Source organism: Bufo gargarizans, chromosome 2 (genome assembly GCF_014858855.1).
Source record: "Bufo gargarizans isolate SCDJY-AF-19 chromosome 2, ASM1485885v1, whole genome shotgun sequence".
NCBI classification, from domain to species: domain Eukaryota; kingdom Metazoa; phylum Chordata; class Amphibia; order Anura; family Bufonidae; genus Bufo; species Bufo gargarizans.
Window position 1 is genome coordinate 481,144,725 of NC_058081.1, and position 27,648 is coordinate 481,172,372.

Below are 27,648 nucleotides of genomic sequence, written 5' to 3' on the forward strand. Positions count from 1 at the left end.
TAGAGTGCTATATTTAGAGCTTTTTGGTATCTTTGATGTACCCAGCTTTCCTATATAGTCTGATACAAGTGCTTTGGGCCTGTTTCCCAATATTACTTCTGTGACATAAGTGCTGCTCTGATTTATGTACCCCATGTGTTTTTTTTTTTTTTTTTCTGGCTCCCTTTCATTCGTGCCTCTTTCTCCCTATCTTTGTATTTATATTATATATTCTGATTTATTATATATTTTAGAGTTCTAGTCCCATCGATCCTTTTTTTTTTTTTTTGTTAGGATTAGTACAATATAAGCAGGCAATTTCACTGTAAGAAATTGATTCAAAACGTTAAAACCTGCTTTTACTTTCTCTTTAAGCTACATTCACGACATCCCAAATTCTAACAACGGTATCTTCCCATGTACAGAAGATAATGTTGTGGTTTTGGTACAATTTGAAAGCTACTTATCCAGAGATATTATCAGTTAAAGTCTTACACACCATACCCGGCCATCCCCCATTTATTTATAGAAATCCAAATGATGTGTATTTCTGATGACTGTTGCATCACGTACAAGGTAGCTGTCGGTCACAACACATCCACATTCACTATGATTAGTTGTTACATAGTATCATGAAATCACAGGTTACCGTATAGCCCTGGCCTAGTCATCTTTTTACGGCGAAGTTATAAACCATCACTTCAAAACCACACTGATTAGCCAAGTACGGTAGATGAATGCAGCCCCTAGCTATGACCTAATTTACACTAATGTTAAAGGTATGTTTTTGTTTTTTTGTTTGTTTTTTTTTATATTGATCACCTGGGTCATCAGTATCAGATTGGTGGGGGCCAGTTCCTGGCACCCCAGCTGATTAGACTGCAGTTCTCATGTGAGCACTACCGTCTCTTGATTGTTTACCTGCTCACTGTCTCAACTGCAGCAGTGAGCAGGTGTAATTACAGCTAAGATGTCACATTCACTTCTATGGGACAGCCCCGGCTTCAAGTGAATAGGAAGGAGCCGTCTCATTGAAGTGATTGGTTCAGCTGAGTAATACTTACACCTGCTCAGGATAGAACCCATGTATTTACAATGGCCATGACCTCCATCACCTGCAACAATGCGTACACCATAGACTCGGCACCTGCATAATATGGCATCCGATGGAGCATACAACATTTTCATGTTTTTTTTTTTGTTTGTTTGCCTGACTCGTGCAGAATTAAATAGATGAAAAGTGATATCTGAAAAATAAAGAAATGCAGTAGAGCCCCAAAAGTCTGTGGGTGCACTTTTACATCCCGTACAACAAGATGTTGTATCTAACCACACATCTTGGATTTTGAAGTTACATTTTATGTAGATTTGAACTTGTTTATCATGTCTTACTCCCTTATTTTGGACTAAACCAGTATACAGTTAGGTCCATAAATATTGGGACATCGACACAATTCTAAGATTTTTGGCTCTATACACCACCACAATGGATTTGAAATAAAACAAACAAGATGTGCTTCAACTGCAGTCAGCTTTAATTTGAGGGTATTTATGTCCAAATCAGGTGAACGGTGTAGGAATTACAACAGTTTGCATATGTGCCTCCCACTTGTTAAGGGACCAAAAGTAATGGGACAATTGGCTTCTCAGCTGTTCCATGGCCAGGTATGTGTTATTCCCTCATTATCCCAATTACAATGAGCAGATAAAAGGTCCAGCGTTCATTTCAAGTGTGCTATTTGCATTTGGAATCTGTTGCTGCCAACTCTCAAGATGAGATCCAAAGCGCTGTCACTATTGGTGAAGCAAGCCATCATTAGGCTGAAAAAACAAAACAAACCCATCAGAGAGCATAGCAAAACATTAGACGTGGCCAAAACAACGGTTTGGAACAGCCTTAAAAAGAAGGAACACACCTGTGAGCTCAGCAACACCAAAAGACCCGAAGACCACGGAAAACAACTGTGGTGGATGACTGAAGAATATTTCCCCTGGTGAAGAAAACGCAACACAACAGTTGGCCAGATTAACCACTTCAACCCCGCTAGCTGAAACCCCCTTCATGACCAGACCACTTTTTACACTTCTGCACTACACTACTTTCACTGTTTGTCGCTCGGTCATGCAACTTACAACCCAAATGAATTTTACCTCCTTTTCTTCTCACTAATAGAGCTTTCATTTGGTGGTATTTCATTGCTGCTGACATTTTTACTTTTTTTGTTATTAATCGAAATTTAAAGATTTTTTTGCAAAAAAATGACTTTTCACTTTCAGCTGTAAAATTTTGCAAAAAAACCGACATCCATATATAAATTTTTCACTAAATTTATTGTTCTACATGTCTTCGATAAAAAAAAAAATGTTTGGGCAAAAAAAAAAAAATGGTTTGGGTAAAAGTTATAGCGTTTACAAACTATGGTACAAAAATGTGAATTTCCGCTTTTTGAAGCAGCTCTGACTTTCTGAGCATTTGTCATGTTTCCTGAGGTTCTACAATGCCCAGACAGTAGAAAACCCCCACAAATGACCCAATTTCGGAAAGTAGACACCCTAAGGTATTCGCTGATGGGCATAGTGAGTTCATTTTTATTTTTTGTCACAAGTTAGCAGAAAATGATTATTTTTATTTATTTTTTCTTACAAAGTCTCATATTCCACTAACTTGCGACAAAAAATTAAAAATTCTAGGAACTCGCCATGCCCCTCACGGAATACCTTGGGGTGTCTTCTTTCCAAAATGGGGTCACTTGTGGGGTAGTTATACTGCCCTGGCAATTTAGGGGCCCAATTGTGTGAGAAGTACCTTGCAATCAAAATGTGTAAAAAAAAAAATGGCCTGCGAAATCCGAAAGGTGCACTTTGGAATATGTGCCCCTTTGCCCACCTTGGCTGCAAAAGTGTCACACATCTGGTATCGCCGTACTCAGGAGAAGTTGGGGAATGTGTTTTGGGGTGTCATTTTACATATACCCATGCTGGGTGAGAGAAATATCTTGGCAAAAGACAACTTTTCCCATTTTTTTTATACAAAGTTGGCATTTGACCAAGATATTTATCTCACCCAGCATGGGTATATGTAAAATGACACACCAAAACACATTGCCCAACTTCTCCTGAGTACGGCGATACCAGATGTGTGACACTTTTTTGCAGCCTAGATGCGCAAATGTGCCCAAATTCCTTTTAGGAGGGCATTTTTAGACATTTGGATCCCAGACTTCTTCTCACACTTTCGGGCCCCTAAAAAGCCAGGGCAGTATAAATACCCCACATGTGACGCCACTTTGGAAAGAAGACACCCCAAGGTATCCAATGAGGGGCATGGCGAGTTCATAGACTTTTTTTTTTTTTTTTTTTTGCATAAGTTATCGGAAATTGATTTTTTTTTTTTTCTCACAAAGTCTCACTTTCTCGCCCAGTTTCCTTGGGGGACACAGAAGACCTTGGGTATAGCTCATCTCCATAGGAGGCGTGACACTAAGTGAAAACTGTTAAGCCCCTCCTCCACAGCTATACCCTCAGCCTGGAGAGAGAGACTGCCAGTTTTTGCTTAGTGTCCAAGGAGGCAAGACACTCCCTGCTACTGCAGGGCTGTTTTCTCCTTTGTTGTTTTAAAATTTTTGATTTTTACTTTTTCTTTTCTTTTTGTTCCAGAATACGGGACAACAGAGACGCACTAGACCTCTCTGTTTCTCCTGGGGTTGAGCTGCGCCAGTGCCGGTCATCCGCACTGCTGCCTCCCCCACAGAAGGCAAGGTGGACCAGGGCAGCCCAGCTCCCCTGCATCCCGCCAGCGCAAGGGTCGCCCGCACGCCAAGCCCCTCATCCAGCGTCCTGCCACTACGGTGCCAGTAGCTGAAGGGGTGACCCTGCTGGAACGGACCGAGGGTGAAGACATCTGTGGTGAGAGAGTGGCTTCTCCAGCCCTACGTCCCCTCCCTCCCCGGTCTCCTGCATGACTGACCCCCATACTGGTAGCCTATCCGAGAGCGGAGAGGTGCAAGGTTTAGGCATTACCCATTGCTTTACCAAAGACAGATTTAAAATGTTTGTCTCTTATAGCAGAGTGGCTATAGGGTGGCCCTGCTGGACCTAGGGTGGTCCCTGGGGTGCCGCAAGGCGGCAATCTGCTCCTCTCTTCCCCGCCATAGATCATACCGCTGGTGCAGGACGCGCGCAAAGAGGGGGCGCTTACCGGTGCGCTGCTCAGGACCTGCTGCCGCTCCTGACGGCATGGGTAATCCTGGGCGCCGCCAAAATTTAGTCCAGGCTTCGCGGCCTGCTGGCCCGCACCATCCGGTGCTCCTTCCTCGGGCCCCTGACTCTTCCGGGCCGCGGGGTGGGCACCCGCGGTCTGCATTGCATGTGCGCACTATGCTCTAACTAGGCCGGCCGACCATCCGTCCGGTTGGCCGGACGCCGCAACTTTGGGCCCAGACATCGCGGCCTACTGGGCCGCACCTCCACGCTCCTCTCGGGTCCCTGATTCTCCCGGCTGCCGGGTGGGCTCCCGCAGCCGGCATTGGATAGCGCTGTGTTCCAACAGGTCCCGGCCGGCCGTCGGTGCATTCCGGCCGGCCGGGGCGCTGCATAGTTTGTTCAGGCTTCGCGGCCTGCTGCGCACTTCCGGCGCTCGGGTTGGGCACCCGCGACCGGTACGGGGGCTCCCGCGGCCGGCTTAGGCCCGGCCGATACTTTAAATACTTGCGGCCCCGGTCAGCCGGGCGACGCTAAAATTTAGGCCCCGGCTTCACGGCCTACTAGGCCGCAACATTCTGGCCTCTGGGGGGGGGGGGGGCGGGAACTCTCCAGGCGCGGATTCTTCCCGCCTGGAGGTTCCCCCACCCCCAGGGGTTCGCTGCGCCGCCCCCAGGCCAGATGCCTGTTAACCCTTTGGGTACTGGCCGGCTCCTGAGGGCCTGTACGGCCTGTGCCCCTGTATGGTGGCCCCCCTTCTGCCTCAGGGAGGCTGTAATATTAATAAATAAATAATAATGATAATAAAAATAATAATAATAAAAAAAAAAAAAAGAATACTATTATTTTGTTTTAAATAACTGGACTTGTGGGCTGCGCAGGACGCGGCAGCCTCATCATTCAGTACTGCTGTCTGTATGCATGCCCCCCTCTCTTAGGCGGTGTGTCGTGTTCCCCGGCCGCGGCGCCTCCCAGGCGTTTTTTCTTGCCCTCTCCCGGGATTCGGCGCTGGCCAAGTGCATGCAGATTTTTTTCTGACCAGACTTCGTCACCCACTCCAGTTCTGGTGGCTGCAGGTGCATGACCCTCCTTCCTAGGCGGAATACTGCACTCTCCCTGGCTGCGGCCTGGCCTCGTGCATGATCCCCCTTTTCTAGGCGGACTGCTGCACTCTCGCCGGATGCTGTGTTGGCCATATGCACGACCCCCTTCCACAGGCGGGACGCTGCACTCACTGGATTCGCTGCCGGCTATGTGCATGAACCCTTCCATAGGTGGAATATTGCACTCTTACCGGATACGGTGCTGGCCATGTGCATGAACCCCTTCCATGAGAGGTATACTGCACTCTCCCCGGATAAGGAGGTATACTGCACTTTCCCCGGTTACGGTGCCGGCCATGTGCACGTTCCCCTTCCATAGGCGGAACACTGGATTCGCTGCCGGCCATGTGCATGAAACCTTCCTTAGGCGGAATACTGCACTTTCACCGGATACGGTGCCGGCCGTGTGCGTGAACCCCTTTCATAGGTACACTGCACTCTCACTGGATCCGTTGCAGACCATCTGCATGACCACCACCCCCCCCCCCCCCCTCCGTGGGCGGTGTGCCGCACTCTCACTGGATTCGCTGCCGGCCATGGACATGTCTCCTTTCCTCAGGCGACATACGTGCACTCTCATCCATGGCGGCGCTCTCACTGGATGCGTGGCTGGCCATGTGCATGACCCCCATTTCTGGGCGGAATACTGCACTCACTGGATGCGTTGCCGGTCATGAGCATGCCCTCTAACTTGGGTGGAATGCTGGCACTTCCATTGGATACGGTGCTGGTCTTGTGCATGACCCCCCATTATTCCATGGGCGGCATTTTGCACGCTCACACGATCCACGGCTGTCCTTGTTTATGCTGTGCTGGACTGGTACACGTCCCCCTTCATTGGCGGAGTGGTGCACTCTCACGACATTCGGTGTTGGGTGGATTTTTGCACAATCACTTAATGATAGAATAACCTGTGCATGCCCCCTTTCACTAAAGTGGACCTTCCTGCGTTCTGCTGGATATGTGCGGCCATGGGCATGGCCCCCTTCTGGGCGGAGTATGGTATGCCCTACCTTTCCGGAGTAGGTACTGGCCTTGGCATCCCCCCTTTTTTTTTGGGCAGGCCTCTGCAGTGGTTGCCAGGTACATTTTCCCCCTTTTCTGGGCGGACTGTTTGCGTTCCATCGCATGCCGTACTAGTCTTGTGCATGACTACCTTTCGGGTTGCACTTTGCACTTCCATTGTTACGGTTGGACTCTGGCTGATTCTTCGCTGAGTGACTATTTTTTGCAGTGGGCGGACTTTCTTGTGCGCTCTATCCGTTGTTTGGGCCGTGTATGCCTTCTCCTCCCATAGGTGGGTTGGCCTTCTCACTGCTTACGGGGCTACTCGTCCGTATGCCCCCCTTTATCCTGAGATGTACTTTTTTCTCTTGGGATATGGTGCTTCCAGCAAGCCTTGCACTATTCTCTAAAGAGCTCATTCGGTCCAACTGTGTGGGCCTGAGGTGGTGTCCAACAAACAGCAGATGAATGCCCAATGTATTCAAGGTATATACCTTTTTTATAAGTAGACGGGCTCTACTTGTTCGCTACTGCACCTAGCTGGGTGGTACTCATTCCTTTCGTGGCCCTTCCGCCCGGGGTGTGTTCGTGGTCCCTAGATACGTACCCATTCGTCCTCCCGCGGCATTGTTCCCCTGCGCTAGTGGTCACATGCTCGAGAGTGCTGTTGTCTGCAGCGCCTCTCGAATTCTTCGTTGGCTCGTGCAGGACTGCGATTCCCTTGCCTGCTGCAATTTCCTCCTCTTCGGATGCAGTGTGGTATGAGTCCTTCCTCTTGGCGCCTCTGCGCTTCTGTCTGATCTGCTGCCAGGTTCGGGCTGCTATTCTCTGGAAGGTCACACAACTTCTCTTGGGTGCTCGATTACCCAGGTCCGGAGGACCTCCGCCTTGGGTTCTCCAAGGTATTCGCCTTCTGCGAGGCGGTGGACCGGGCGTCTCTCAGTGTAGCGGGTTCTGCTTTTCAGCTGGCCTATGGCTTCCCTGTTGCCCACCCCTCCTCCTTTCGGTTGGAGGGTGTTATGCCGGCCTCTGTCTCCACTGCCTTATCTCGCCGGCTTTGTTTGGCTCCCGCTCGGTACGGATCACTCCGATGTGGCTTCCCGCCGGACTTCAGAGGCTGTTCTTTCACTGTCCTCCCCTCTGGGGAGAGCATGGTTGTTCATGTGGATGGTTCCGGTGTTCCTTTTGGCCTCGTGCTGTCTCCCTGGTTCACACTGGCTGTATTAGCTGTGTGCCTATTTACCGAGTCTACCGCGTGCTGTCCTCCCGCTGAGTGCAGATTGCATGGTCCTGCTGTAGACTTGCCTTCTTGATAACTTGGGGGGACTACCTTTTTCGATCCAGATTGTCCTTTGATCTCCCACACCGGGGCTGTACAACGTGGTTACATCAGCATGGACTTTTGCCTGTCTTCTCCTGGTATCTGGCGGATCCTTTGGGTTCTTTCCATCTGTCCTCTGCTCCCCCACTCGGGTGGATACGGGACAACGTTGTTCGAGGGCCGACGGGGCTAGTTTTGTCGACCCTTCTGCCCGTGTTACTGGTCTGCGCCTGATCACATTGGGTTTTCGCCCGCTTGCCAGGCGACTCCAGCGGGTTCGCTACTGTCCACTCCTGGCTGTGTTTCGTCCAGGATCTGTCGTAAGGCTTAGGGTTTTTTGTATGGGGTTCTGTGGGAAGCTGTGCATTCCCCACTCTGAATTTCTCTCCCCATGGTTCTGTCGTTTACTTGGGGTGTCAAGTGTCGGCGCTGTTCTTCCTCTTCCAGCGTTCCCGGCCCTCTGGGCCTGCCAAGACCTTCTTCCTCGGAGTGGCTCTTTGGTTCCTCTGTACTGTCCTTCGGTACCGCCCTGGGACTATATACTGAGCTCTCGGCGCTCCAATCTTGTCCTTGGGGCCGTTACAGAGGTTCTCTCTACCCCTTCTGTCCGGTACGGTTGTGTTCTGTATCAGTCGTGTCTCTGACGGGTGCCGGAATGGCCCTTTTTTTGTTACGAGCCTTCTGTCTTTTCCAGGACAGGGCTGTTCTACATCCCGTTTTTCTTCGTTCCTTCCTTCCTTCCTTCTGAAGGTGGTGTTTGCCTTTCGCTTCAACACCTCACCTATTTGGACGTTGTTTGGGCCTTGCCGTTTTTTTTTTACTTGGAGATCTCCGACTCTTGTAGATGTTCGGCCTCTTGGGTTTCCAGGAGGTCTGTGCATAGGGTTGACGGACTCCAGGGTGGTTGTCCTCCGCTTGCTCAGATTGGCTATTGCTGAGGTTTCCGCACCTAGGGCAGGATTCTGTCTTGGTGTCACCGTTCATTTCACCAGAGCGGTCGGTGCCTCCTGGGCCGGAGGCATTGGGCTTCGGCCATGCATTTGGGCAAGGCGGCCACAGGTCTACCTTGCACGCCTTGACAAGTTCTACAGGGTGCATACTCTGACTTTGGCAGATGCTGCCTGCCCCGCCTGGGTTTGCGGGCGGCGGTTCATTGATGCCTTTCGGGTGCTTCACCTTGGTGCTGTGGTCCCTCCCCCTTTTGGACTGCTTTTGAACGTCCCAAGGTCTTCTGTGTCCCCCAAGGAAACTGGGCGAGAAAACGAGATTTTTGTATAACTTACCAGTAAAATCTCTTTCTCGCTCTTTCCTTGGGGGACACAGCACCCACCCATTCATTGTTTTTCTCTGTACAGTTTCCGAGTTTTTTGTTACCCGTTGGGTAGTTGGCTTGTTGGTTCCTTGTTGGGCTTTGCCTTTTCTCACTGCTTGGACACGCAACTGGCAGTCTCTCTCTCCAGGCTGAGGGTATAGCTGTGGAGGAGGGGCTTAACAGTTTTCACTTAGTGTCACGCCTCCTATGGAGATGAGCTATACCCAAGGTCTTCTGTGTCCCCCAAGGAAAGAGCGAGAAAGAGATTTTACTGGTAAGTTATACAAAAATCTTGTTTTCCGCTAACTTAAAACAAATTTCAATCTTTCATGGACTCAATATGCCCCTCAGCGAATACCTTGGGGTGTCTTCTTTCCGAAATTGGGTCACATGTGGGGTATTTATACTGCCCTGGCTTTTTAGGGGCCCTAAAGCGTGAGAAGAAGTCTGGAATATAAATGTCTAAAAATGTTTACGCATTTGGATTCCGTGAGGGGTATGGCGAGTTCATGTGAGATTTAATTTTTTGACACAAGTTAGTGGAATATGAGACTTTGTAAGAAAAAACAAACAAAAAAAATATATATATTTCCGCTAACTTAAATGTCAAAAAAATGTCTGAATGGAGCCTTACAGGGGGGGTGATCAATGACAGGGGGGTGATCACCCATATAGACTCCCTGATCACCGTCCGCATGTGTTTTGCGGATCCGATCCATGGATCCGTAAAAATCATACGGACGTCTGAATGGAGCCTTACAGGGGGGTGATCAATGACCGGGAAGTGATCAGGAAGTCTATATGCGTGATCACCCCCTTGTCATTGATCACCCCCCTGTAAGGCTGCATTCAGACGTCCGTATGCGTTTTGCGGATCCGATCCATGTATCCGTGGATCCGTAAAAATCATACGGACATCTGAATGGAGCCTTACAGGGGGGTGATCAATGGCAGGGGGTGATCAATGACAGGGGGTGATCAGGGAATCTATATGGGTGATCACCCGCCTGTCATTGATCACCCCCCTGTAAGGCTCCATTCAGACGTCCATATGTGTTTTGCGGATCCGATCCATGTATTCGTGGATCCATAAAAATCATACGGACGTCTGAACGGAGCCTGACAGGGGGGTGATCAATGACAGGGGGGTGATCAGGGAGTTTATATGGGTGATCAGGGGTTCATAAGGGGTTAATAAGTGACGGGGGGGGGGGGGTGTAGTGTGGTGTTTGGTGCGACTTTACTGAGCTACCTGTGTCCTCTGGTGGTCGATTCAAACAAAAGGGTCCACCAGAGCACCAGGTAGCAGGTATATTAGACACTGTTATCAAAACAGCGTCTAATATACCTGTTAGGGGTTAAAAAAAAACACATCTCCAGCCTGCCAGTGAGCGATCGCCGCTGGCAGGCTGGAGAGCCACTCGCTTACCTTCAGTTCCTGTGAGCGCGCGCTCACAGGAAATCTCGGCCCTCGCGAGATGACGCGTATATGCGTCACTGTGCGCAGGGCTGCCGCCTCCGGACCGCACATCTGCGTTAGGCGGTCCGGAGGCGGTTAAGAACACACTCCAGGAGGTAGTTGTATGTGTGTCAAAGCCAACAATCAAGAGAAGACTTCACCAGAGTGAATACAGAGGGTTCCCCACAAGATGTAAACCATTGGTGAATCTCAAAAACAGGAAGGCCAGATTAGAGTTTGCCAAACGACATCTAAAAAAGCCTTCACAGTTCTGGAGCAACATCCTATGGACAGATGAGACCAAGATCAACTTGTACCAGAGTGATGAGAAGAGTATGGTGAAGGAAAGGAACTGCTCATGATCCGAAGCATACCAACTCATCAGTGAAGCATGGTGGTGGTAGTGTCATGGCGTGAGCATGTATGGCTGCCAATGGAACTGGTTCTCTTGTATTTATTGATGATGTGACCACTGACAAAAGCAGCAGGATGAATTCTGAAGTGTTTCAGGCAATATTATCTGCTCATATTCGGCCAAATGCTTCAGAACTCATTGGCCGGTGCTTCGCAGTGCAGATGGACAATGACCCAAAGCAGTTCAATCAGAATGAGACAGCTCACCACTCTTGGTTAGTAAAACCGCTTGCACGGGAAGGGATGGTTCCCAATTCCAAAGTCAAAAAAATCCCAGCAGTTGTATTAGTTTCTGAATGCTTTATTTAATCCATGTAACAGTACACATTTTGGCCCGTCCAGCCTTCCTCAACTGCCCAAAGCGTACTGCAAAAGCAACCAAAGAGTTTAAGGGAAAGAAGTGGAATGTTATGCAATGGCCAAGTCAATCACCTGACCTGAATCCGATTGATCATGTATTTCACTTGCTGAAGACAAAACTGAAGGGAAAATGCCCCAAGAACAAGCAGGAACTGAAGACAGTTGCAGTAGAGGCCTGGCAGAGCATCACCAGGGATGAAACCCAGCGTCTGGTGATGTCTATGCGTTCCAGACTTCAGGCTGTAATTGACTGAAAAGGATTTGTGACTAAGTATTAAAAAGTGAAAGTTTAGTTTGATATTATTATTATTATTATTATTATTATTATTATTCTGTCCCATTACTTTTTGTCCCTTAACAAGTGGGAGGCACATATGCAAAGTGTGAGTAATTCCTACACCGTTCACCTGATTTGGATGTAAAAACCCTGAAATTAAAGCAGTCAGTCTGCAGTTAAAGCACATCTTGTTCGTTTCATATCAAATCCATTGTGGTGGTGCATATAGCCAAAAATCTTTGAATTGTGTCGATGCTCCAATATTTATGGACCTGACTGAATATGAACTTTTTTTTTTTTTTTCTTCGTTCATTGATCATCTCTCCTGATCTAAGACGCCAACCCCAGCGAAGTTTCAGGTGAAAGCCATCACACCATCACCCAAGACCTCAGCAGCACAGTTGAAAGCCACAAAGAAGAATGCCATAACCAAAGCTGCACCTGTGGCCCCAGCCTCCCAGAGCGGCAGTGCAGTAGGAAAACCGCCTGCTAAGACAATGGTAGATGAGACCAGTGAGGACTCGGACAGCGATGAAGAGGTACCTTCTGTGACCTGCTACATTTTTTTAATTATTTTTTTGTCACAAGGAATTGACTGTGACATAATATACAAAATAGCAGTCAAGTCAGTATTGCTAGTTATTAGAAGTGGTACAACTTTTATGCTATTCAACGTGTACCTTTTGTGTAATCCTTAGGGGAATTGAGTGCACATGTTCAGTCGCTTTTTGTTGAAGTTATGAAAATTTCATAGGTTTCAATCACTTCCATTAAATTAACACTTGCAGCCCCTTTTTGATTTAAAGAGAATCAGTCACATTAAAAATGCAGTGCAATTTAAGAGCAACATGTTATAGAACAGGAGGAGCTGAGCAGATTGATATATAGATTGATTGATAGATATGTAGGAACCAGCCTTGTGGACCCACTGACTCGAATGGATCCACAATTCGCAAGATACAGCAAAAGATAGGACATGATCCAGGGAGTTATTCTGATTGGAGTCGGGAGGAGGTTTCCCTAAAGTGGGAAAATTGGCTTCTACCTTTTTATTTTTATTTTTTTTATTTTTTATTTTTTTTGCCTTCCTCTGGATCGACTTGCAAGATAACAGGCTGAACTGGATGGACAGATGTCTTTTCTTGTTTTTCTCAGTCTTATAAACTGTTACTATGTGCTATGTTTTGCGGTGCAGAGCTGTGGACTTGAAAGCCCACAGAAGCACTTCCGAGTATTTTCATGGGCTTCCAATCCGTGCCTCCGTACTGCAAAAGATAGGACATGTCCTATCATTTGCTGCATCTTGCTGTTCATGGACTCATTCAAGTCAATGGGTTTACTCCGCAGCATGGAGTTCACACAGCCAGTGCCTGTGTATTATGGACACACCATTTACAGCTCGCAGAACACATGCACAGCGACCATATGGTTGTGTGAATGGACCCTAACTTGCAATTATTGTTTCTCGTTAATGTCATTGGGGACACAGCACCATGGGTATACGCCCAGCTACCACTGGGGGTGACACTAGATATGAAAAAGGTTGGCTCTGCCCAGATGGGCTATACCCTCTCCACAGACACTAGGCTAATCTGTTCTAGTCTACGTAGGAGGCAGACACAAACACAGAAATATAGTGGCAAATCTGGGGGAGCTGCTCAACCCCTAACACTGTAGCGTGTTTTTCATTGGGGGAGCAGCCCCACCGCATGTGGACCGCAGCAAACTACTATCCCCAGCAAAAAATGCATACGGTGGAGGATGTCGGCGCGGTCCACATGCACCACAAAGGCATCCTACACAAAACGGAGCATTGTGCGGATGAAAATATAATCGTATAAATCACAGAAAAAATGCACCAAACGGATATGCCACTGACTATACTAGCTAGTCATAAATGCAGATATTAAAAGCTGAGACTTTTGCCAATATATTCCTGTCAGGAAAATATCGGAGCCCATCATGCACCACATCACGGGCATTCAAACAAACACTCTCTTTTGCACCTGGTAACCTCCATCACATGGTCTGATATGGGTGTGGCTTACAGTCTTGCTTTGTTCACATTGCATTAGTTGTCCTGCTATGCGGTTGTGTGGAAGCTTTGCTGTGAGCTGGATTACATCACCTTCAGACCTTGTTCACACCATAGGTAGCTTAATGGTAGGACCCCTTGCCATGCTGCGTGACCGTGATGTGGTGCATGATGGGCTCCGATATTTTCCTGACAGGAATATATTGGCAAAAGTCTCAGCTTTTAATATCTGCATTTATGACTAGCCAGTATAGTCAGTGGCATATCAGTTTGGTGCATTTTTTTCTGTGATTTATACGTAGGAGGCAGACATGAACTGCTTGTTTCCTGCAGGTCTTGCGGCTACTTCTTCCTTCTTTTTTTCTCTTTTTTCTCTTCACTTTACCGGTGCAGGTTTTATCCTGCAGCAGGGGGTCTTAATCGTGTAAGCCCCCTTTACTAGCACCCCCTGCGGGCGCCTACCTCGCCGGTCACCCAGTTTCCCATTACTGCATCCGCAGTGGAGTACCGGTAATACCAATCGTGTGCAAGTTTACCGAAGGGATTACCCTGTGGCGCCCGGAGACTCCAGATGGTGAGTATGGTCCCTACCCTAGTTAGGGACTCCTTCCCTCCCATGCATCCATACTCCATCGGGGTCCCCTCCCCCTTGGCCGTCCTTCCCTTCCTCTGCCTCCTAATTACTCTAGTCCCTGGCTTGTGCCTGGACTAGGGTGCACCAGTTCCCGCCTTTTAACTGGCATCCAGGATCTCTGTGTGGCTCATTTTCTCTCTATATGTTGGTCGCTATGACCCCTCCCCCCTCAGGGCATTCCTTCCTCCCTTTCCCAGGTCCCGCGGTGTGCGCCCGCTTGGGGTGCTTTTATTTTTGGCTGCGGCATCTACTTTTGTCCCCGACTCTGGTTGTGACAAGTCCGCATCTGTTTTCCATTATTAATTTTTTTTCGTGCCTATCCTTTTTTTGTAGCCTTTTTGGAGCTTTTTTTTCCCCCTTGATTCAGGACTGCTCCTGTCCTTTTTCCAGGCATTTTCTCTCTTGCCAGGTTCCCTTATGGCCTAATTTTTCTTGTTGGATCTGTCCTCTTATAGATCCCTCTCATGGAGCATCCTTCTATATGCAGAGCGCTAGGCCATTACCAACAGACGCCTTCCAGTTGTGCTGCTCTCCTGTTTCTTCAGGGGGAGCCCTGGTTTTTCCTCCAGATCCTTCCTCTGGCTCTCTAGTGCGCATTTGTTCAACTCTTGGTTCTTGCTCAGGACATCTAGCCCTGCTCCATATCCTCTTGCTGCTTTATTTTTCCCAGCTTGGGTGGAGCTGGGTGTTTCCTTCCCAGGATCGACGCAAAAAGCTGTCCTTTCGGGCACAGCCATCCTAGCGTCTCGACCTTCTGCGGCTAAGCAATCCTCAGCCTGAAGGGGCGCCCCCACCCAATTTAGTCGTCTCAGCGCTCTAGGCTTCCCCCTTTGAGCCCTTACGGGAGATTTCTCTCCGTCTCCTGTCCTGGAAGGTAGTTTTCCTTGTAGTTATCACTTCCATCAGGCAGGTATCTGAGTTGGCGGCGCTCTCTTGCAGAGAACCCTCCCTGGTTATTCATAAGGATAAAGCGGTTCTCTGGCCCGTTCTTTCTTTTCTTCCGAAGGTGGTCACTGACTTCCATATCAACGAGGAAATTGTCCTTCCCTCACTGTGTCCCTCTCCTTCACACCCTAAGGAAAAGGAGTTGCACCATTTGGATGTTGTCAGAGCTCTGAAGATCTTTTTAGCAGCCTCTGGTCCCTTCTGCGGTACGGACTCCCTTTTTGTCATTCCGGAGGAACCTCGCAAGGGTATGGCGGCCTCGAAGGTGGCAATCTCATGTTGGATTTGGACTGCAATTGCGTGGATTACTGGGGCAGGGTTCCGCCCTTAGGTGTCACGGCTCACTCCACCAGAGCGGTGGGCTCATCTTGGGCTCGGAGGAATTGCGCTTTGGCTGCACAGTTGTGTAAGGCGGCTGCTTGGTCCTCCTTACACACATTCACAAAATTTTACCAGGTGCATACTTGTGCATTGGCGTACGCTTGCATGGCTTGTATGGTCTTGCAGGCGGCAGTTTCTTAGATGCCTGCCGGGACTCTTGCTTCCATGGGTCTGTGTCCGTTCCCCCCCCCCCCCCCTTTCCTCCTCCCTGTGGACTGCTTTTGGACGTCCCACGGTTCCTGTATCCCCCAATGAAGAGCGAGAGAGATTTTACTGGTAGTTTTACAAAAATCTTTTTTTATTTTTTATTTTTGCATAGCTTTCCTTTCCTACCCTCGAAGACTGCTTTAGGATGTCCCATGGTGCTGTGTCCGCCAATGACATTAACGTTAAAGTTGGATTTTTGTACTTTTTTTTTTATTTATTTTTTTAAATCAGAATCATTTTTATTGTAAAAATGTGCATCAATAAAACAATGTTACAAATAAAAGCATATTGTATCCCATAGTTCAATATACAAGATTGCTTCCACTGGTGAATATGATACAACAGGTATCTATATAAATTATAATGCTACCGCAACATACCTTTCCCAGCCCCCCCCCCCCCAATTCCCACTTTGGATTTTTGTACTTACCGTAAAATCCATTTCATGTTCAATTCATTGGGAGACACAGATCCCACCCTTTGTTTTCATTTATTTTTTTGTCACTGAGCTGCTGTTCTTCCTACCTGACATGTTGGTTCTTTGCTTTTGTTTCTCTCTCCTACTCTATTGGTACAAACTGATTAGCCTAGTGTCTGTGGAGAGGGTAATAGCCCACCTGGGCAGAGTCAACCTTTTTCATATCTAGTGTCGACTCCTAGTGGTAGCTGGGCGTATACCCTATGGTGCTGTGTCTCCCAATGAATTGAACTACAAACTGATTTTACAGTAAGTACAAAAATCCAATTATTTAAATCCCTGCTGTTTCTCTGCTTGAGGAGTTCAGTGGGTAGCTCTATTCAGTGACTGATGGGCTTTCATCTATGAACATACTCGATGAGTAGGGCTACCCACTGGACTCCTAAGCCCAGAAATAAGCTGGCATTTAAATGAATAGACTTAGTTAAAAAAAAAAAAAATTTTGCTTGTAAAGCTGTAATATCAATCTACTCAGCATCTCCTGCTCAAATCGGGACTTCATTTTTAACGTAAGTGGTTCCCTTTAAAGGGAATCTGTCACAACCTGTATGATGCCCTTTCTGAGAGCCATATAATGTAGTGACAAACATGCTGATCTGTAGTTTGTGAGAAATTTTAGACTTTTCTTTGTTCACTTATATCGTGCTGTGAGGAAGGAGCACATGCTCAGGAGTCCTTGGTATTCATGCACTGCAGGCACCTCCCTCCAACTGCTGATTGATCAATTTCTCCCCATTACTGTGCATAAGAATGCTTCCTCAAAGGGCGATGCAAGCATTGCAACTAATAGTGCAAATTGCTCGAACTACACAACATGCACATGTAACAGATACAACTGTCAAAGCAACATGTCGATCAGTGCATCATGCATCCCTCTCTGAGGTTGTGCCAGATTCCCTTTAAATGGTAACTGTCATTTATTTTATTTATTTTTTAATTTGCTAGTTTATTAGAGCTAGGCACGTATACCTGAGTTAGTATGTCAATGATTGTCAAAAGATCTGTAATTACCTTATAATAACAGCTTTCATTAATGTCCTCTGTGCCTTTCCACTGCTCCCTTAAAATACAGTTGCTATGGCTTGTCTGTCTCTGGCTAAGAAGATGGAGGGGCGGTCCTTCACACTGCATGTCTGCATTAGGCTTCAGAGTGAGGAGGCGTGTCTCTCAGTAATCCAATCTGATTGGCTGGCAGGGAGCTGCTGGCTACATCAAGTGTGTATGGGAAGTGAGGAAAAGCAGTTTTGGCCTCAGAACTGGCAGAGGAGCCATCTTGAGAAGGTCCTCATATTGTAAATGTTTAAACAGCCGTAACGAAGGGAAAAACTCAAGGAAAACAGTGGCATGTGAAGAAACGAAATATTGCTTTATGCATAATGCTGCTGCTGCAGCAGTAACATATGCTAAAAAATAAATAAATCATTTTTTCTTTTAAAAACATGACAGCTACCCTTTTAAAGAATAAGGGCTATTGAAACAGGCAAATGAGACACTATATATTAATGGGTGGTGCTGAAGCCTGAGGGGTTTCCAACAGCCAGACTCCCACTGATTAGAGTATATTATCTATTGACTTGCCTTAGGTGTCTGCTAATTTATATAAATCTCAATTTATTTGCAGTTGGTGCCATTGACTTCCATCCCTACAGCTCCAAGTAGTGTTCAGGCATCAAAGCAAAAGTTGCAAATGCAGCCCACTGTGCCAAAGCCTAGCGCAGATGACAGTTCAACAAGTAGCGAGACAGAAAGTGAAGAGGAACCCGTAAGACAGGTATAGGATATTGATGATGATGCAAACACATTCGGCAAAGCTATTAGCTTGTATGCACCGTCTTGCATGACTGCAACCCCTGCAGAAGTGGTTAGCCATGTTCTCTCTGTAGGGTTGGGACATGTCACAAGACTGAAGTGCAGTTTACAGTCAATTATTGAGACATCTTCTCTTGATTCTGGGCAATTGGAACGTAATTGACCAGTGTGCATGAAGATGAAAGACAAATCAATTCTATCTTGCTGTCATAAAAAGCATTGCATTCGTCTTGATACATCCTCATTTTGTTGTTTTCCGACACCTTTTCTAATGAGTCATTTTTACGTTGTCCTGTTGGAATAGAAGATGCCATTGCCAGAAGTTGCAGCTTCACAAGACAAAGTAGACCCACCAGTGACTGTGTCACAGAGCAAACCAGCAAAGAGCGACTGTAATGACGCAAGTGCAGATACAGTCGTTGCTGTTGTGTCCGAGAACAGTGCTTCCCTAGGGAAAACCCAGAGCCCTGCCAAGGCAGAAGTGTCTGAGACCAGTGATTCCTCAGACAGTGAGAAGGAACCAGAGGTAACGGTGCCCTGTGTGTTGCTTTAAATCAACAACTTTAACCTAGCAGCCATAGGAGGGATGGGGACAATTTCCCACCGTTGTAGATGCTGCAACTAATTTTCTGCATTATGTAGTTTTAAGTTAATCTGCCCACTGTTCCTCTCACAAAGCAGCAGTACTCGAGTAACTGTGGATGTTGTACATATTTCTAAAGATTAATAATTCACAGTTACTGGAATCGTCACCATATGTTTTTTCTAACTTTTTTTTTCCCCGTTGCAGAACCAGAAGACAACTGCATCCCCAAAGAAGGGTGTGACCCCTGCGACTCAGGCAAAGGTTTCTAGTGGCCAGGCTTCCAAGCCGAGCACAGTTGTACCAGCAGCAGCTGAGGGGTCAGAGAGCAGTGACTCCTCTGACAGCGAGTCGGAGGCGCCCAAGGTAAAATTGTGTTGAATAATTTATGTAGTCTCTGTTGCCAAATGGCCTCTATGCATTGTTTGGTTGGTTATTGGCAGGGCGGACTGGCCATAGACCCTACAGGGAAATCTCCCAGTGGGCCGATGTCTAGATGGCTGTCTCACAGCTACCGGTTGGGTACAAAATGGTCTGATTAATTAATCATTAATGTAGAAGCATCAGGTACCTATGCACCTGACCAACAGCCATGGGTGCCCTTCTGAATTCAGCTGTATCACCATTCTCAGGACAGTCATACAGTTGAATACTGTGGTGAGGGTGACTGTGCACGGTGGTATTTGGTTCTCCTGGGCTTGTAATTTGTGCTGCTCTATTGTATTGATTGATCTACCTACTTCTGCTGTCCCTATCTACTTGTGTTGACCCACCATTTTGTCAATTTAGACCCGTCTACACTATGGGGCCACTTTTATTTATTTATTTTTAAAAAAATTTCAGGGCCACTTTAAAGGGAACCTGTTACCGGGATTTTGAGTATAGAGCTGAGCACCTGGGCCGCTAGCACATCCGCAATACCCAGTCCCCATAGCTTTGTGTGCTTTTATTGTGTAAAAAAAATGATTTTATACATATGCAAATTAACATAAGAGTCATATCTTGTGTGACCAGAGAAGTGTCATATTTTCAAGCTCTGACTCATCTCAGGTTAATTTGCATATGTATTAAATCGGTTTTTATACAAAATAAAAGCACACAGAGCTATGGGGACTGGATATTGCGGATGTGCTAGCGGTCATCTAGCAACCCATGTCCTCAGCTCTATACCCAAAATCCCGGTGACAGGTTCTCTTTTAAGTTCCCAGTCCATTCCTGGTTACTGGTGGTTGCTTTTGGGAAGTATAAGTGGACCATAGAAATGATGGGTTTTCTATTTCTGAGATTTGCAGACTGTCTCATGACTATAGTTAGAGACCACCTGTATTCCAGTATCTAACCTAAGTATCTGTTAGCGACTTATGTCCCTCCATAGAAAGAACATGGCCATTCATATGAGAAGAATCCACGATATTAACGCTATACAATCTCACCTCCACTTTCTGCCTAATCTGTATGTATGTGATTCTTTTGAACAGAAAGCTGCCAACAAATTCCCAGGGGTAAATGTGAGGACACCGGTCCCCAGTACAAAACGGCCTGTAGCGACTTCACATTTAGCAAAGGCCAGAACCCCTCTGCCTGCCCCTGTAGATGACACTTCTGAAACTGAAGACTCTGATAGTGAAGAGGAGCCGGCGGCCAAGGTGGTAACCATACACAGTCTAATAACTTCTTAATCACTATTAAAAGGGTTGTCCCACAAAGGACGTCAATAACCTGTAAACATTGCTGAACTTGTCTTTTTCCTGTAAGCCTCATTGAATGGAGCGTTGTGGTGCATGCGTAACCACCACCCGAAACTCCTCCTCACTGCGGCCTTGCAGTCTAGTGATTGGTGGAGCCCCCAGCAATCCTGTGGATAGATGTTAAATGTTCATTGTGGTACAACCCTCTAGATATATGCTGGCGCAATGTATATACCATGCTTCTCTAACAATGACCGTATAATCATTTGAATTTCCCCAGAAAACTGCAAGTCAGCTTTCAGCATCCAGTTTGAAAACACCGTCCACCAGTGCAAAACAACCCGTGACGCCATCTCACGCGGCGAATGCAGTTGCTGGAAAGTCAAGAAACTTACAGAAGACGACAATTGCAGATGATTCTTCAGAAACAGAAGACTCTGATAGCGAGGAGGATGAAGGGGCAAAGGTATTGGCAATGTAGTTTGATTTTGTCAACTGTTGTCGACTCCGCTGCAGATCCTACATTAAAGGGTTGCTTGGGATATGACAACCCCTTTAATGTTTCAGAGCTTCCTGTTTGACACACATTTGAATTTGATGTGTTCAGTATAACTTCAATTTGACCTCGGATAAGTATTTATTCCTCTGATATTTCTTTAACTAGAAAACTGGCAGTAAACTTCCAGCATCAAGTGTGAAGACACCATCCACAGGGCGCAAACAGCCTGTAACATTGGCTGCACATACAACTGGAGTTAAAGCGGCGTCAACTCCACTGCCTGCAGATGACAGCTCAGAAACAGAGGATTCAGATAGCGATGAATCGCTTCCTAAGGTATTGATAACTAGCTGCACATTCAACTTTATGAAAAGATTTACTGTCCTATAGTGTACCTTCTCTCCCCCGGCTTAGATTTTATCAATATACAGTTTCTAGTAAGCATGTCAATCGCAAATTAACTGAACCATGTACAGTCTAATGTCAGAGCAGAAACTAGACCAGGGATCAGGCGTTCTGAAACTACAACTCTCAGAGTACTCCATTCACTTCCATGGGAGGTAGAAAAACAGCCGAGCATGCTGGTTGTTGTATTTGCACAGCAGCTGGAGTGCTAAAGGTTACTGATCCCTGCACTAGACATTGAACGCTGAATTTTCAGGGGGAAGCAGCAGTAAGGAGGTTATCTGGGATTTTAATATTGATGACCTATCCTCAGGATAGGTCATCAATATCAGATTGGCGGGGGGCCAGCACCGGCGCCGGTCAGCTATATGAGGAGACGGCGCACGTGCAGTCTCTATTCCTGCTTTGCTGCTATATGTCTATGGGACAGCAGCAGAGGACAGGAAAAGAGAATAGAGATGGCACACAGAGCGCCGTCTCCTCAAACAGGTGATCGGAGGGGGTCCACTGATCTGATATTGATGACCTGTCCTGAGGATAGGTCTTAAATAGAAAAAGTCTGGGAAAACCCCCTTTAAGAGATACAATTACAGCTACAAAGAAATGGCAAAACTTATCTTACTTTGTACAGATCACGAGTTTCCTCTCCATTCATATGTCAGACTAAATTCATAATCTTCCTGGTTTCTTGTTACCAGAGAGCAGTGCGTTTGGTGAGCTGAGCTGATGAAGTACAGCTGAGCTGTTGGGTGGTGATGAACTAAGGCTACTTTCACACTTGCGGCAGTGTGATCCAGCAAGCATTTCAGTCATCTGAACTGCCTGCCGGATCCGCCGATCTGGATGTGACTGAAAGCATTTATGAGACTCATCCGGATGCGGCTCCGTCTCACAAATGCATTGCACGAACGGATCCGCCTCTCCGCTTGTCATGCGGACAGACAGATCAGTCTTGTATCTTTTTTTTTCCCCCAGATTTTTAGCAGTCTACGCATGCGAAGGGCGAATCCAGCATCCGGCACTAATACATTCCTATGGGGAAAATGCTGGATCCAGCATTCAGACAGGTCTTCAGTTTTTGTTTTTTGTTTTTTTGCCGGAGATAAAACCGTAGCATGCTGCTGTTTTTCTGTTGCCTGACCAGTCAAAATGACTGAACTGAAGACGTCCTGATGCATCCTAAACGGATTACTCTCCATTCAGAATGCATGGGGATCGGCCTGATCAGTTCTTTTCCGGTATAGAGCCCCTGTGACGGAACTCTATGCCGGAAAAGAAAAACGCTAGTGTGAAAGTACCCTAAATCCTACATTCATGAAGAAGTCTATAACGGGAGAAAATGTCATGTAATAAAATCTATACTGAAATAGAAGTTACTCAACATTTAAGATAAAAAGATGGAATAGTTTATTCCTTTAATCTAGGGTTGCAGTATTACACTTGTCTTTATAAATATTATTTTTTATTTATTATTTATTTACACGTTCCTCATCTGTGCTGATTTATCTGAAGGCACCACCAGGAATTGTAATCCCAAAGCAGAAGCCCACTGCTAAATCTACAGCTGTGACCCCGGCGTCACAGGCCAGTGCTGCAGCAGTGAGGACTCCTGCCAAGACGGCAGCTGATGAGAGCAGCGAGGACTCTGATAGTGATGAAGAGGTAACTCTCCTTGTTAGGGACATGCTTCAGTTTATAATATATAATATTACCATCAGTGGCTGATGATGGTGGACCATGATGGACTGGCAGCAAAAATGGGATAGAACTTTATTAATTTGAGTCTAAGCTGCTTCGCTTTTGTTTCTTTTGGTGACCACAAAAAAAAAAAAGCCAATTGTACCGTAGAGTACTGTTCTTTTCCTACTCTCAGTTGTAGCAAACCGTGAGGTTGAAGCATTTTAACTTCCACCTTTGGTCATTGATGGCATATCACTTTGTGGAATGCTGCATTAATTTGTGTTCAGTGAGTTGATAGCTATTTTTTACTGTCTCTCTAGCCTAGCTTTTCTATAAAAGCTCCAGTTCCAACAATAATCAGTCCATCGGTTAGACCATCTGAAGCAAGCACTGCACGTGTCCCAGACTCTGATGCTGACTCTGAAAGCAGCGACTCTGAAGAGAAAACGGTATGTTAAAAGTAATGTCACTTTTTGTTATAGTGAGTCCAAACCTATGTGTTTCCATGGCAACATACTTAAAGCATGCCGGTTTAGCGTATAGTGAGTTTTTTTCATTTATTTTGTTAACGCAATCATTTAGGTCTGCAGGAGCTGTAGACACAATCTGCAAATTTGGTTCTTATCTATATCTGAATGTACTGGCTTTAGTGTCGTACGTCAAATGAGCTGAACCTCTTTAGTGTCACAGGAAACATTTTCTAACAGAAATCTTAATTATTTTTTTACCCCTCATAGCCTGCTGTAGGCACTACAAAACCGAGCAAGCCAGCCCTTGCTGCCAAAAGGAAACCAGGAATTTCTGCAACTTCACAACCAAATGAAGAAAGCAGTTCAGATGACAGTGACTCTGACTCGGATACAAATGAGCATGCACAATCTGTAAGTGTCAAGGGTGGAATAAAGCAGGTTATACACATCAGGGCTGTTTCACACTTGCGTTGTGGCATTCCAGTTTTGAGATCCAGCAGAGGATCTTTAGTTGGCCATAATGACCATTTTCGATTGCCCAAATAGTGGGTAGGAAAATGATGCGTCGTTGGGGTCCACAGATTTTCTCACCTCATAGTTATACTCTGACAGAATTGTTCTTCACACATTACTGGTTTACTTTGCCATATTCTCAGTTGGCTCTTACTATAAAATGTTTTAAATCTTCAATAAAGATGTTTGTTACAAAAAAAACCCCACAAATGCTAAACACATCCTGCACGATATGATAAAAACAATCAAGGAACTAAATGTAAAATCTATATTTGAACTAATACCGCATTTATTATGATAGGAGTTTCTTAGTAAATATATTTTGAACAAAAAATATCTGAGCTCACCCTCCATGACAAGGTGACCTCATTCCAGGTGGGAACCTACTCTATTTAATACCCATCTCCATGCCATATAGGCATCTAAATTCAGGAGAGCAGAGCAATAGTTACCTCTGTGTGCCATAGACATCCAGTTAGAGGAAGAGCAAACTCGGCTATATGTATCACACTCATTAAAATCACTTGTGGAATGGATGAGATTGTAGGAATGCATTAAGACCTGGAGGGGTATGTACTAGAAGGAGGAAAAAACAAAAAAAAAAACACACAAAAATGATACTTATCCTGCACAATAAGATACATATACAGATGTACATGACCAAAATTATAGCGAAACACAGAACATAAAAGCACTTTCGAGCACTAAATGCAAAATGTATATATAAAATAATACTGCCTTTGATACGCTAAATAAACATATGAGGTAAACTTGCCTATAACATATCATTGCCAATAGGGGCTCATGGTTTGGACATGTTTATTGCACATGCCATGGCAATTCTTTGAAGAGCCTCATTCAGCATGATCAACCCTGTTAAAAAAAAAAAAGCTGATTAAAGCGATAACTTTCTTTTGTCTTTGTTAAACAGCTGCAGAGATGTGTGTGTGTATGTGTGTGTGTGTATATATATATATATATATATATATATAATATATATATTAGAGCATTGCATTTATAACACTGCTATGCACTGCACATTTCGCTCTCCCCTCGATTGACAGGGCTAGACATCAGCATACTGAGGAGGACAGAGCTGTGTCCTAGCATGCACATATCATATACACTACTTTCTATAGCCTTACCATGTTAGGAATAGAGGTTTTCTATACTTGGAAAGCTAATACATATTACTGGTGTCTTTATAATTTATTTTTTTTAAATAATATTTTGCCTGTGAATAAACCAGTAATCTGTATTAGCTTTCGAAGTATAGAAAACCTTTATTCCGAAGTATAGAACTCGCCTCCTGGTGCTCCAACATGCTCTTTTATATGACTAAAACAGAGCCATCTCTGACTGGTTTAACCCTTTGACGCATTATCACGTAACTGTACGTCTAAATTGCAAGTGACTTACTGCATTTGGACGTACAGTCACGTCCAAACTGCTTACCGAGGCTGTGACACTATAAAGTGTCACAGCCCTGGAGTCTTCGCTCTCCCTGAGAGCAGAGACACCAGGTAAACCGGCAAGGGACCAATCGGAGCACAGCACTGTAAAAATGCCGGTTTCAGGCTGTGATCTCCACTCTGGAGATCGCAGCCTGAAATAGGGTAAGAGTCCCTGTGTGCCACCGTCCCCCAGTGAATTTAGTGCCACTGTTAACCCTTTCAAGCCCGGAGGTTTTTTTTTCTTTTTTTTTGGTTTTGCACTCCATGCCTTCCCAGAGCCATAACTTTTTTTATTTTTTATTTTTTTTATTTGTATGTTCACATAGCGATATGAGGGCTTGTTTCTCGTACATTCCATTGGGGGACACAGACCATGGGTATAGCTTAGAGGTATTACTAGGAGGGACACTATGCAAAAATGAAGCTCACTTTAACACCTTGAGGATTTTCCTTTTTTTTGCGTTTTAGTTTTTCACTCCCTGCCTTCCCATAGTCCTAACTTTTATTTTTCCATTCACATAGCTTTATGCTCTAATGGCACCATTTACGGTTGCATACCATGTAGTAGGAAGCGAAAAAAAATAATTTAAATGGGGGAGAATTGGGAAAAAACACAATATTTGGTAAAATTGACCTGTTATCTTCATTCTGCAGGTCAGTACGGTTACAACGATACCACACTTCTATTTTTCTTGCGTTTTAATACCGATGCAATATTAAATGGTGGCAGTGGAAAGTACAACTTGCCCCGCAAAAAAAGGCGATTTTTTGTGAAACTCACCTGTAAAATCTTTCTCGTCTTTTCCATTGGGGGACACAGACCATGGGTATAGCTTAGAGGTATTACTAGGAGGGACACTATGCAAAAATGAAGCTCCTCCTCCTCGGGCTATACCCCCAGACACCTCCAGGAGGACTTCAGTCTTTGCTTAGTGTCCGTTCAAGGAGGTTGACGCTTATTCTTCTCCTGTTTGTTATTTTTTTCTGTTTTTCAGATGGGGACGCAGGTCAGCATGGCGCTTTCCTGGCCCCCGTGGAGTGTCTGCCACCGTCTTTGGACGTTTCCTGGCTACCTCCCATTCCCCCACAGAAGAAAAGTGGATCCAGGCTCAACATGTCAGCTCTGGCATCCCACCAGCTGCCTGCCCTCCACCAGAGCACTGTTCTCCTAGATTGGAGTCAGAAGTCTGAAGAGGTGCATCCCTGCTGGTTTGGACATCGAGGGAGCATGCTGAGCAGATAAGTATTGCCCATTCCCTCCCCCTCCCTCTGTGTCAATTTGTCTGTGGCTCTTCTTGGGGCCGTCCTGGGTGAGCTTGAGAAGGATCCTGATGGGGGCATTTAACTTTGGGCTCTGGGGGGGGGGGGGGGCAGTCCTCTTCCCCCAACTGGCAGTCCTCTTCCCCCTTCAAACAACGTGGGGGAACTGCTCCTGATCTTTGCAGCAACTGGTAGGAGATCTTTTACTGTTGGGTTTCCATCATGCCAAAACCTGGGGCCCATAAGTCTGCTAAGGCTTCCTCTCAGGCTCCTTTGGGGTCATGTAAGGTGTGCCTTCTGCCTTTTTCTGCCTCTGGTACCTGTGACTCATGCCCTGCTCCTGGACAGGATCAGCCTCCTTCTCTTGCTCAGCCCAGTCCTCCCTCTGCCCCGGCGGTACCCGCCTGGGCTTCCGCCATGTCTAGTGCGGCAGCGGATCTGGCCTTAGTTGCCAAGGCAGCCATGTCCTTCATGGAGCGTATGGCAGCTACTACTCCAGTAGCATCCACCGCTCCGTCTCCTCTCAGTGATTCTCACAGGGGGCGTCTGACGTCTAAGAGGCAGCGTGAGCGGCAGCATTCCTTGTCGGATGACTCCGCTTCTCCCCCCCCCGCCTTGAGGCATGCCCGGTTGACTCTCCCTCTCGTGGGGAGCGCAAATCCGAAGGGGAATTGTCCGGATCGGACGAAGTCACGGAGCGGGAACCCCTGCCTAAGCTTTCCACCATGGTATCCGAATTGGTGGAGGCTGTCCGTGACACTTTTAATATCCAAGGAGATTCTCCTCCCTCCACTAGTCGGGAGTTCTCCCTTTTTCCGCCTAAAAAGCCGGAGTCCGCGGTGTTCCCCGTTCATGAGGAATTCACAGCGGTCGTATCAAAGGCTTGGGACCGCCCAAATCAGAAATTTTCGGCCACCAAGCGCATGGATACGCTTTACCCTTTCCCCTCTGACTCGGTGGAAAAGTGGACTTCTTCCCCTAAGGTAGATCCTCCGGTGGCCAGGTTAGCCAAGAACACGGCCCTTCCCGTCCTAGATGGTTCCTCCCTGCAGGATGCGGTGGACAGACGTCTGGATTCGCTTTCCAAGTCCATCTTTTCCCTGGCGGGCGCTTCCCTGCGACCGGCCTTTGCGTCGGCTTGGGTTGCCAGAGCCCTTACGGCGTGGTTGCGGCGCCA

General features: G+C 46.4%; 1 protein-coding gene across 3 annotated transcripts in view; it reads left to right on the top strand.

Annotated features, from left to right (window-relative positions):
- TCOF1 (treacle ribosome biogenesis factor 1) overlaps positions 1-27,648 on the top strand; it is a 156,541-nt gene that overhangs the window by 71,546 nt on the left and 57,347 nt on the right. For 2 of the 3 annotated variants that reach the window (XM_044281130.1, XM_044281131.1), the window contains exons 9-18: positions 11,766-11,969; positions 17,732-17,881; positions 18,224-18,445; positions 18,710-18,868; positions 19,981-20,148; positions 20,471-20,656; positions 20,855-21,025; positions 22,607-22,756; positions 23,095-23,223; positions 23,512-23,655. In XM_044281130.1, coding sequence (XP_044137065.1) covers positions 11,766-11,969; positions 17,732-17,881; positions 18,224-18,445; positions 18,710-18,868; positions 19,981-20,148; positions 20,471-20,656; positions 20,855-21,025; positions 22,607-22,756; positions 23,095-23,223; positions 23,512-23,655 — 1,683 coding nt within the window. The remainder of the gene's footprint in view (positions 1-11,765; positions 11,970-17,731; positions 17,882-18,223; positions 18,446-18,709; positions 18,869-19,980; positions 20,149-20,470; positions 20,657-20,854; positions 21,026-22,606; positions 22,757-23,094; positions 23,224-23,511; positions 23,656-27,648) is intronic. The other variant, XM_044281132.1, reaches the window with a different exon arrangement.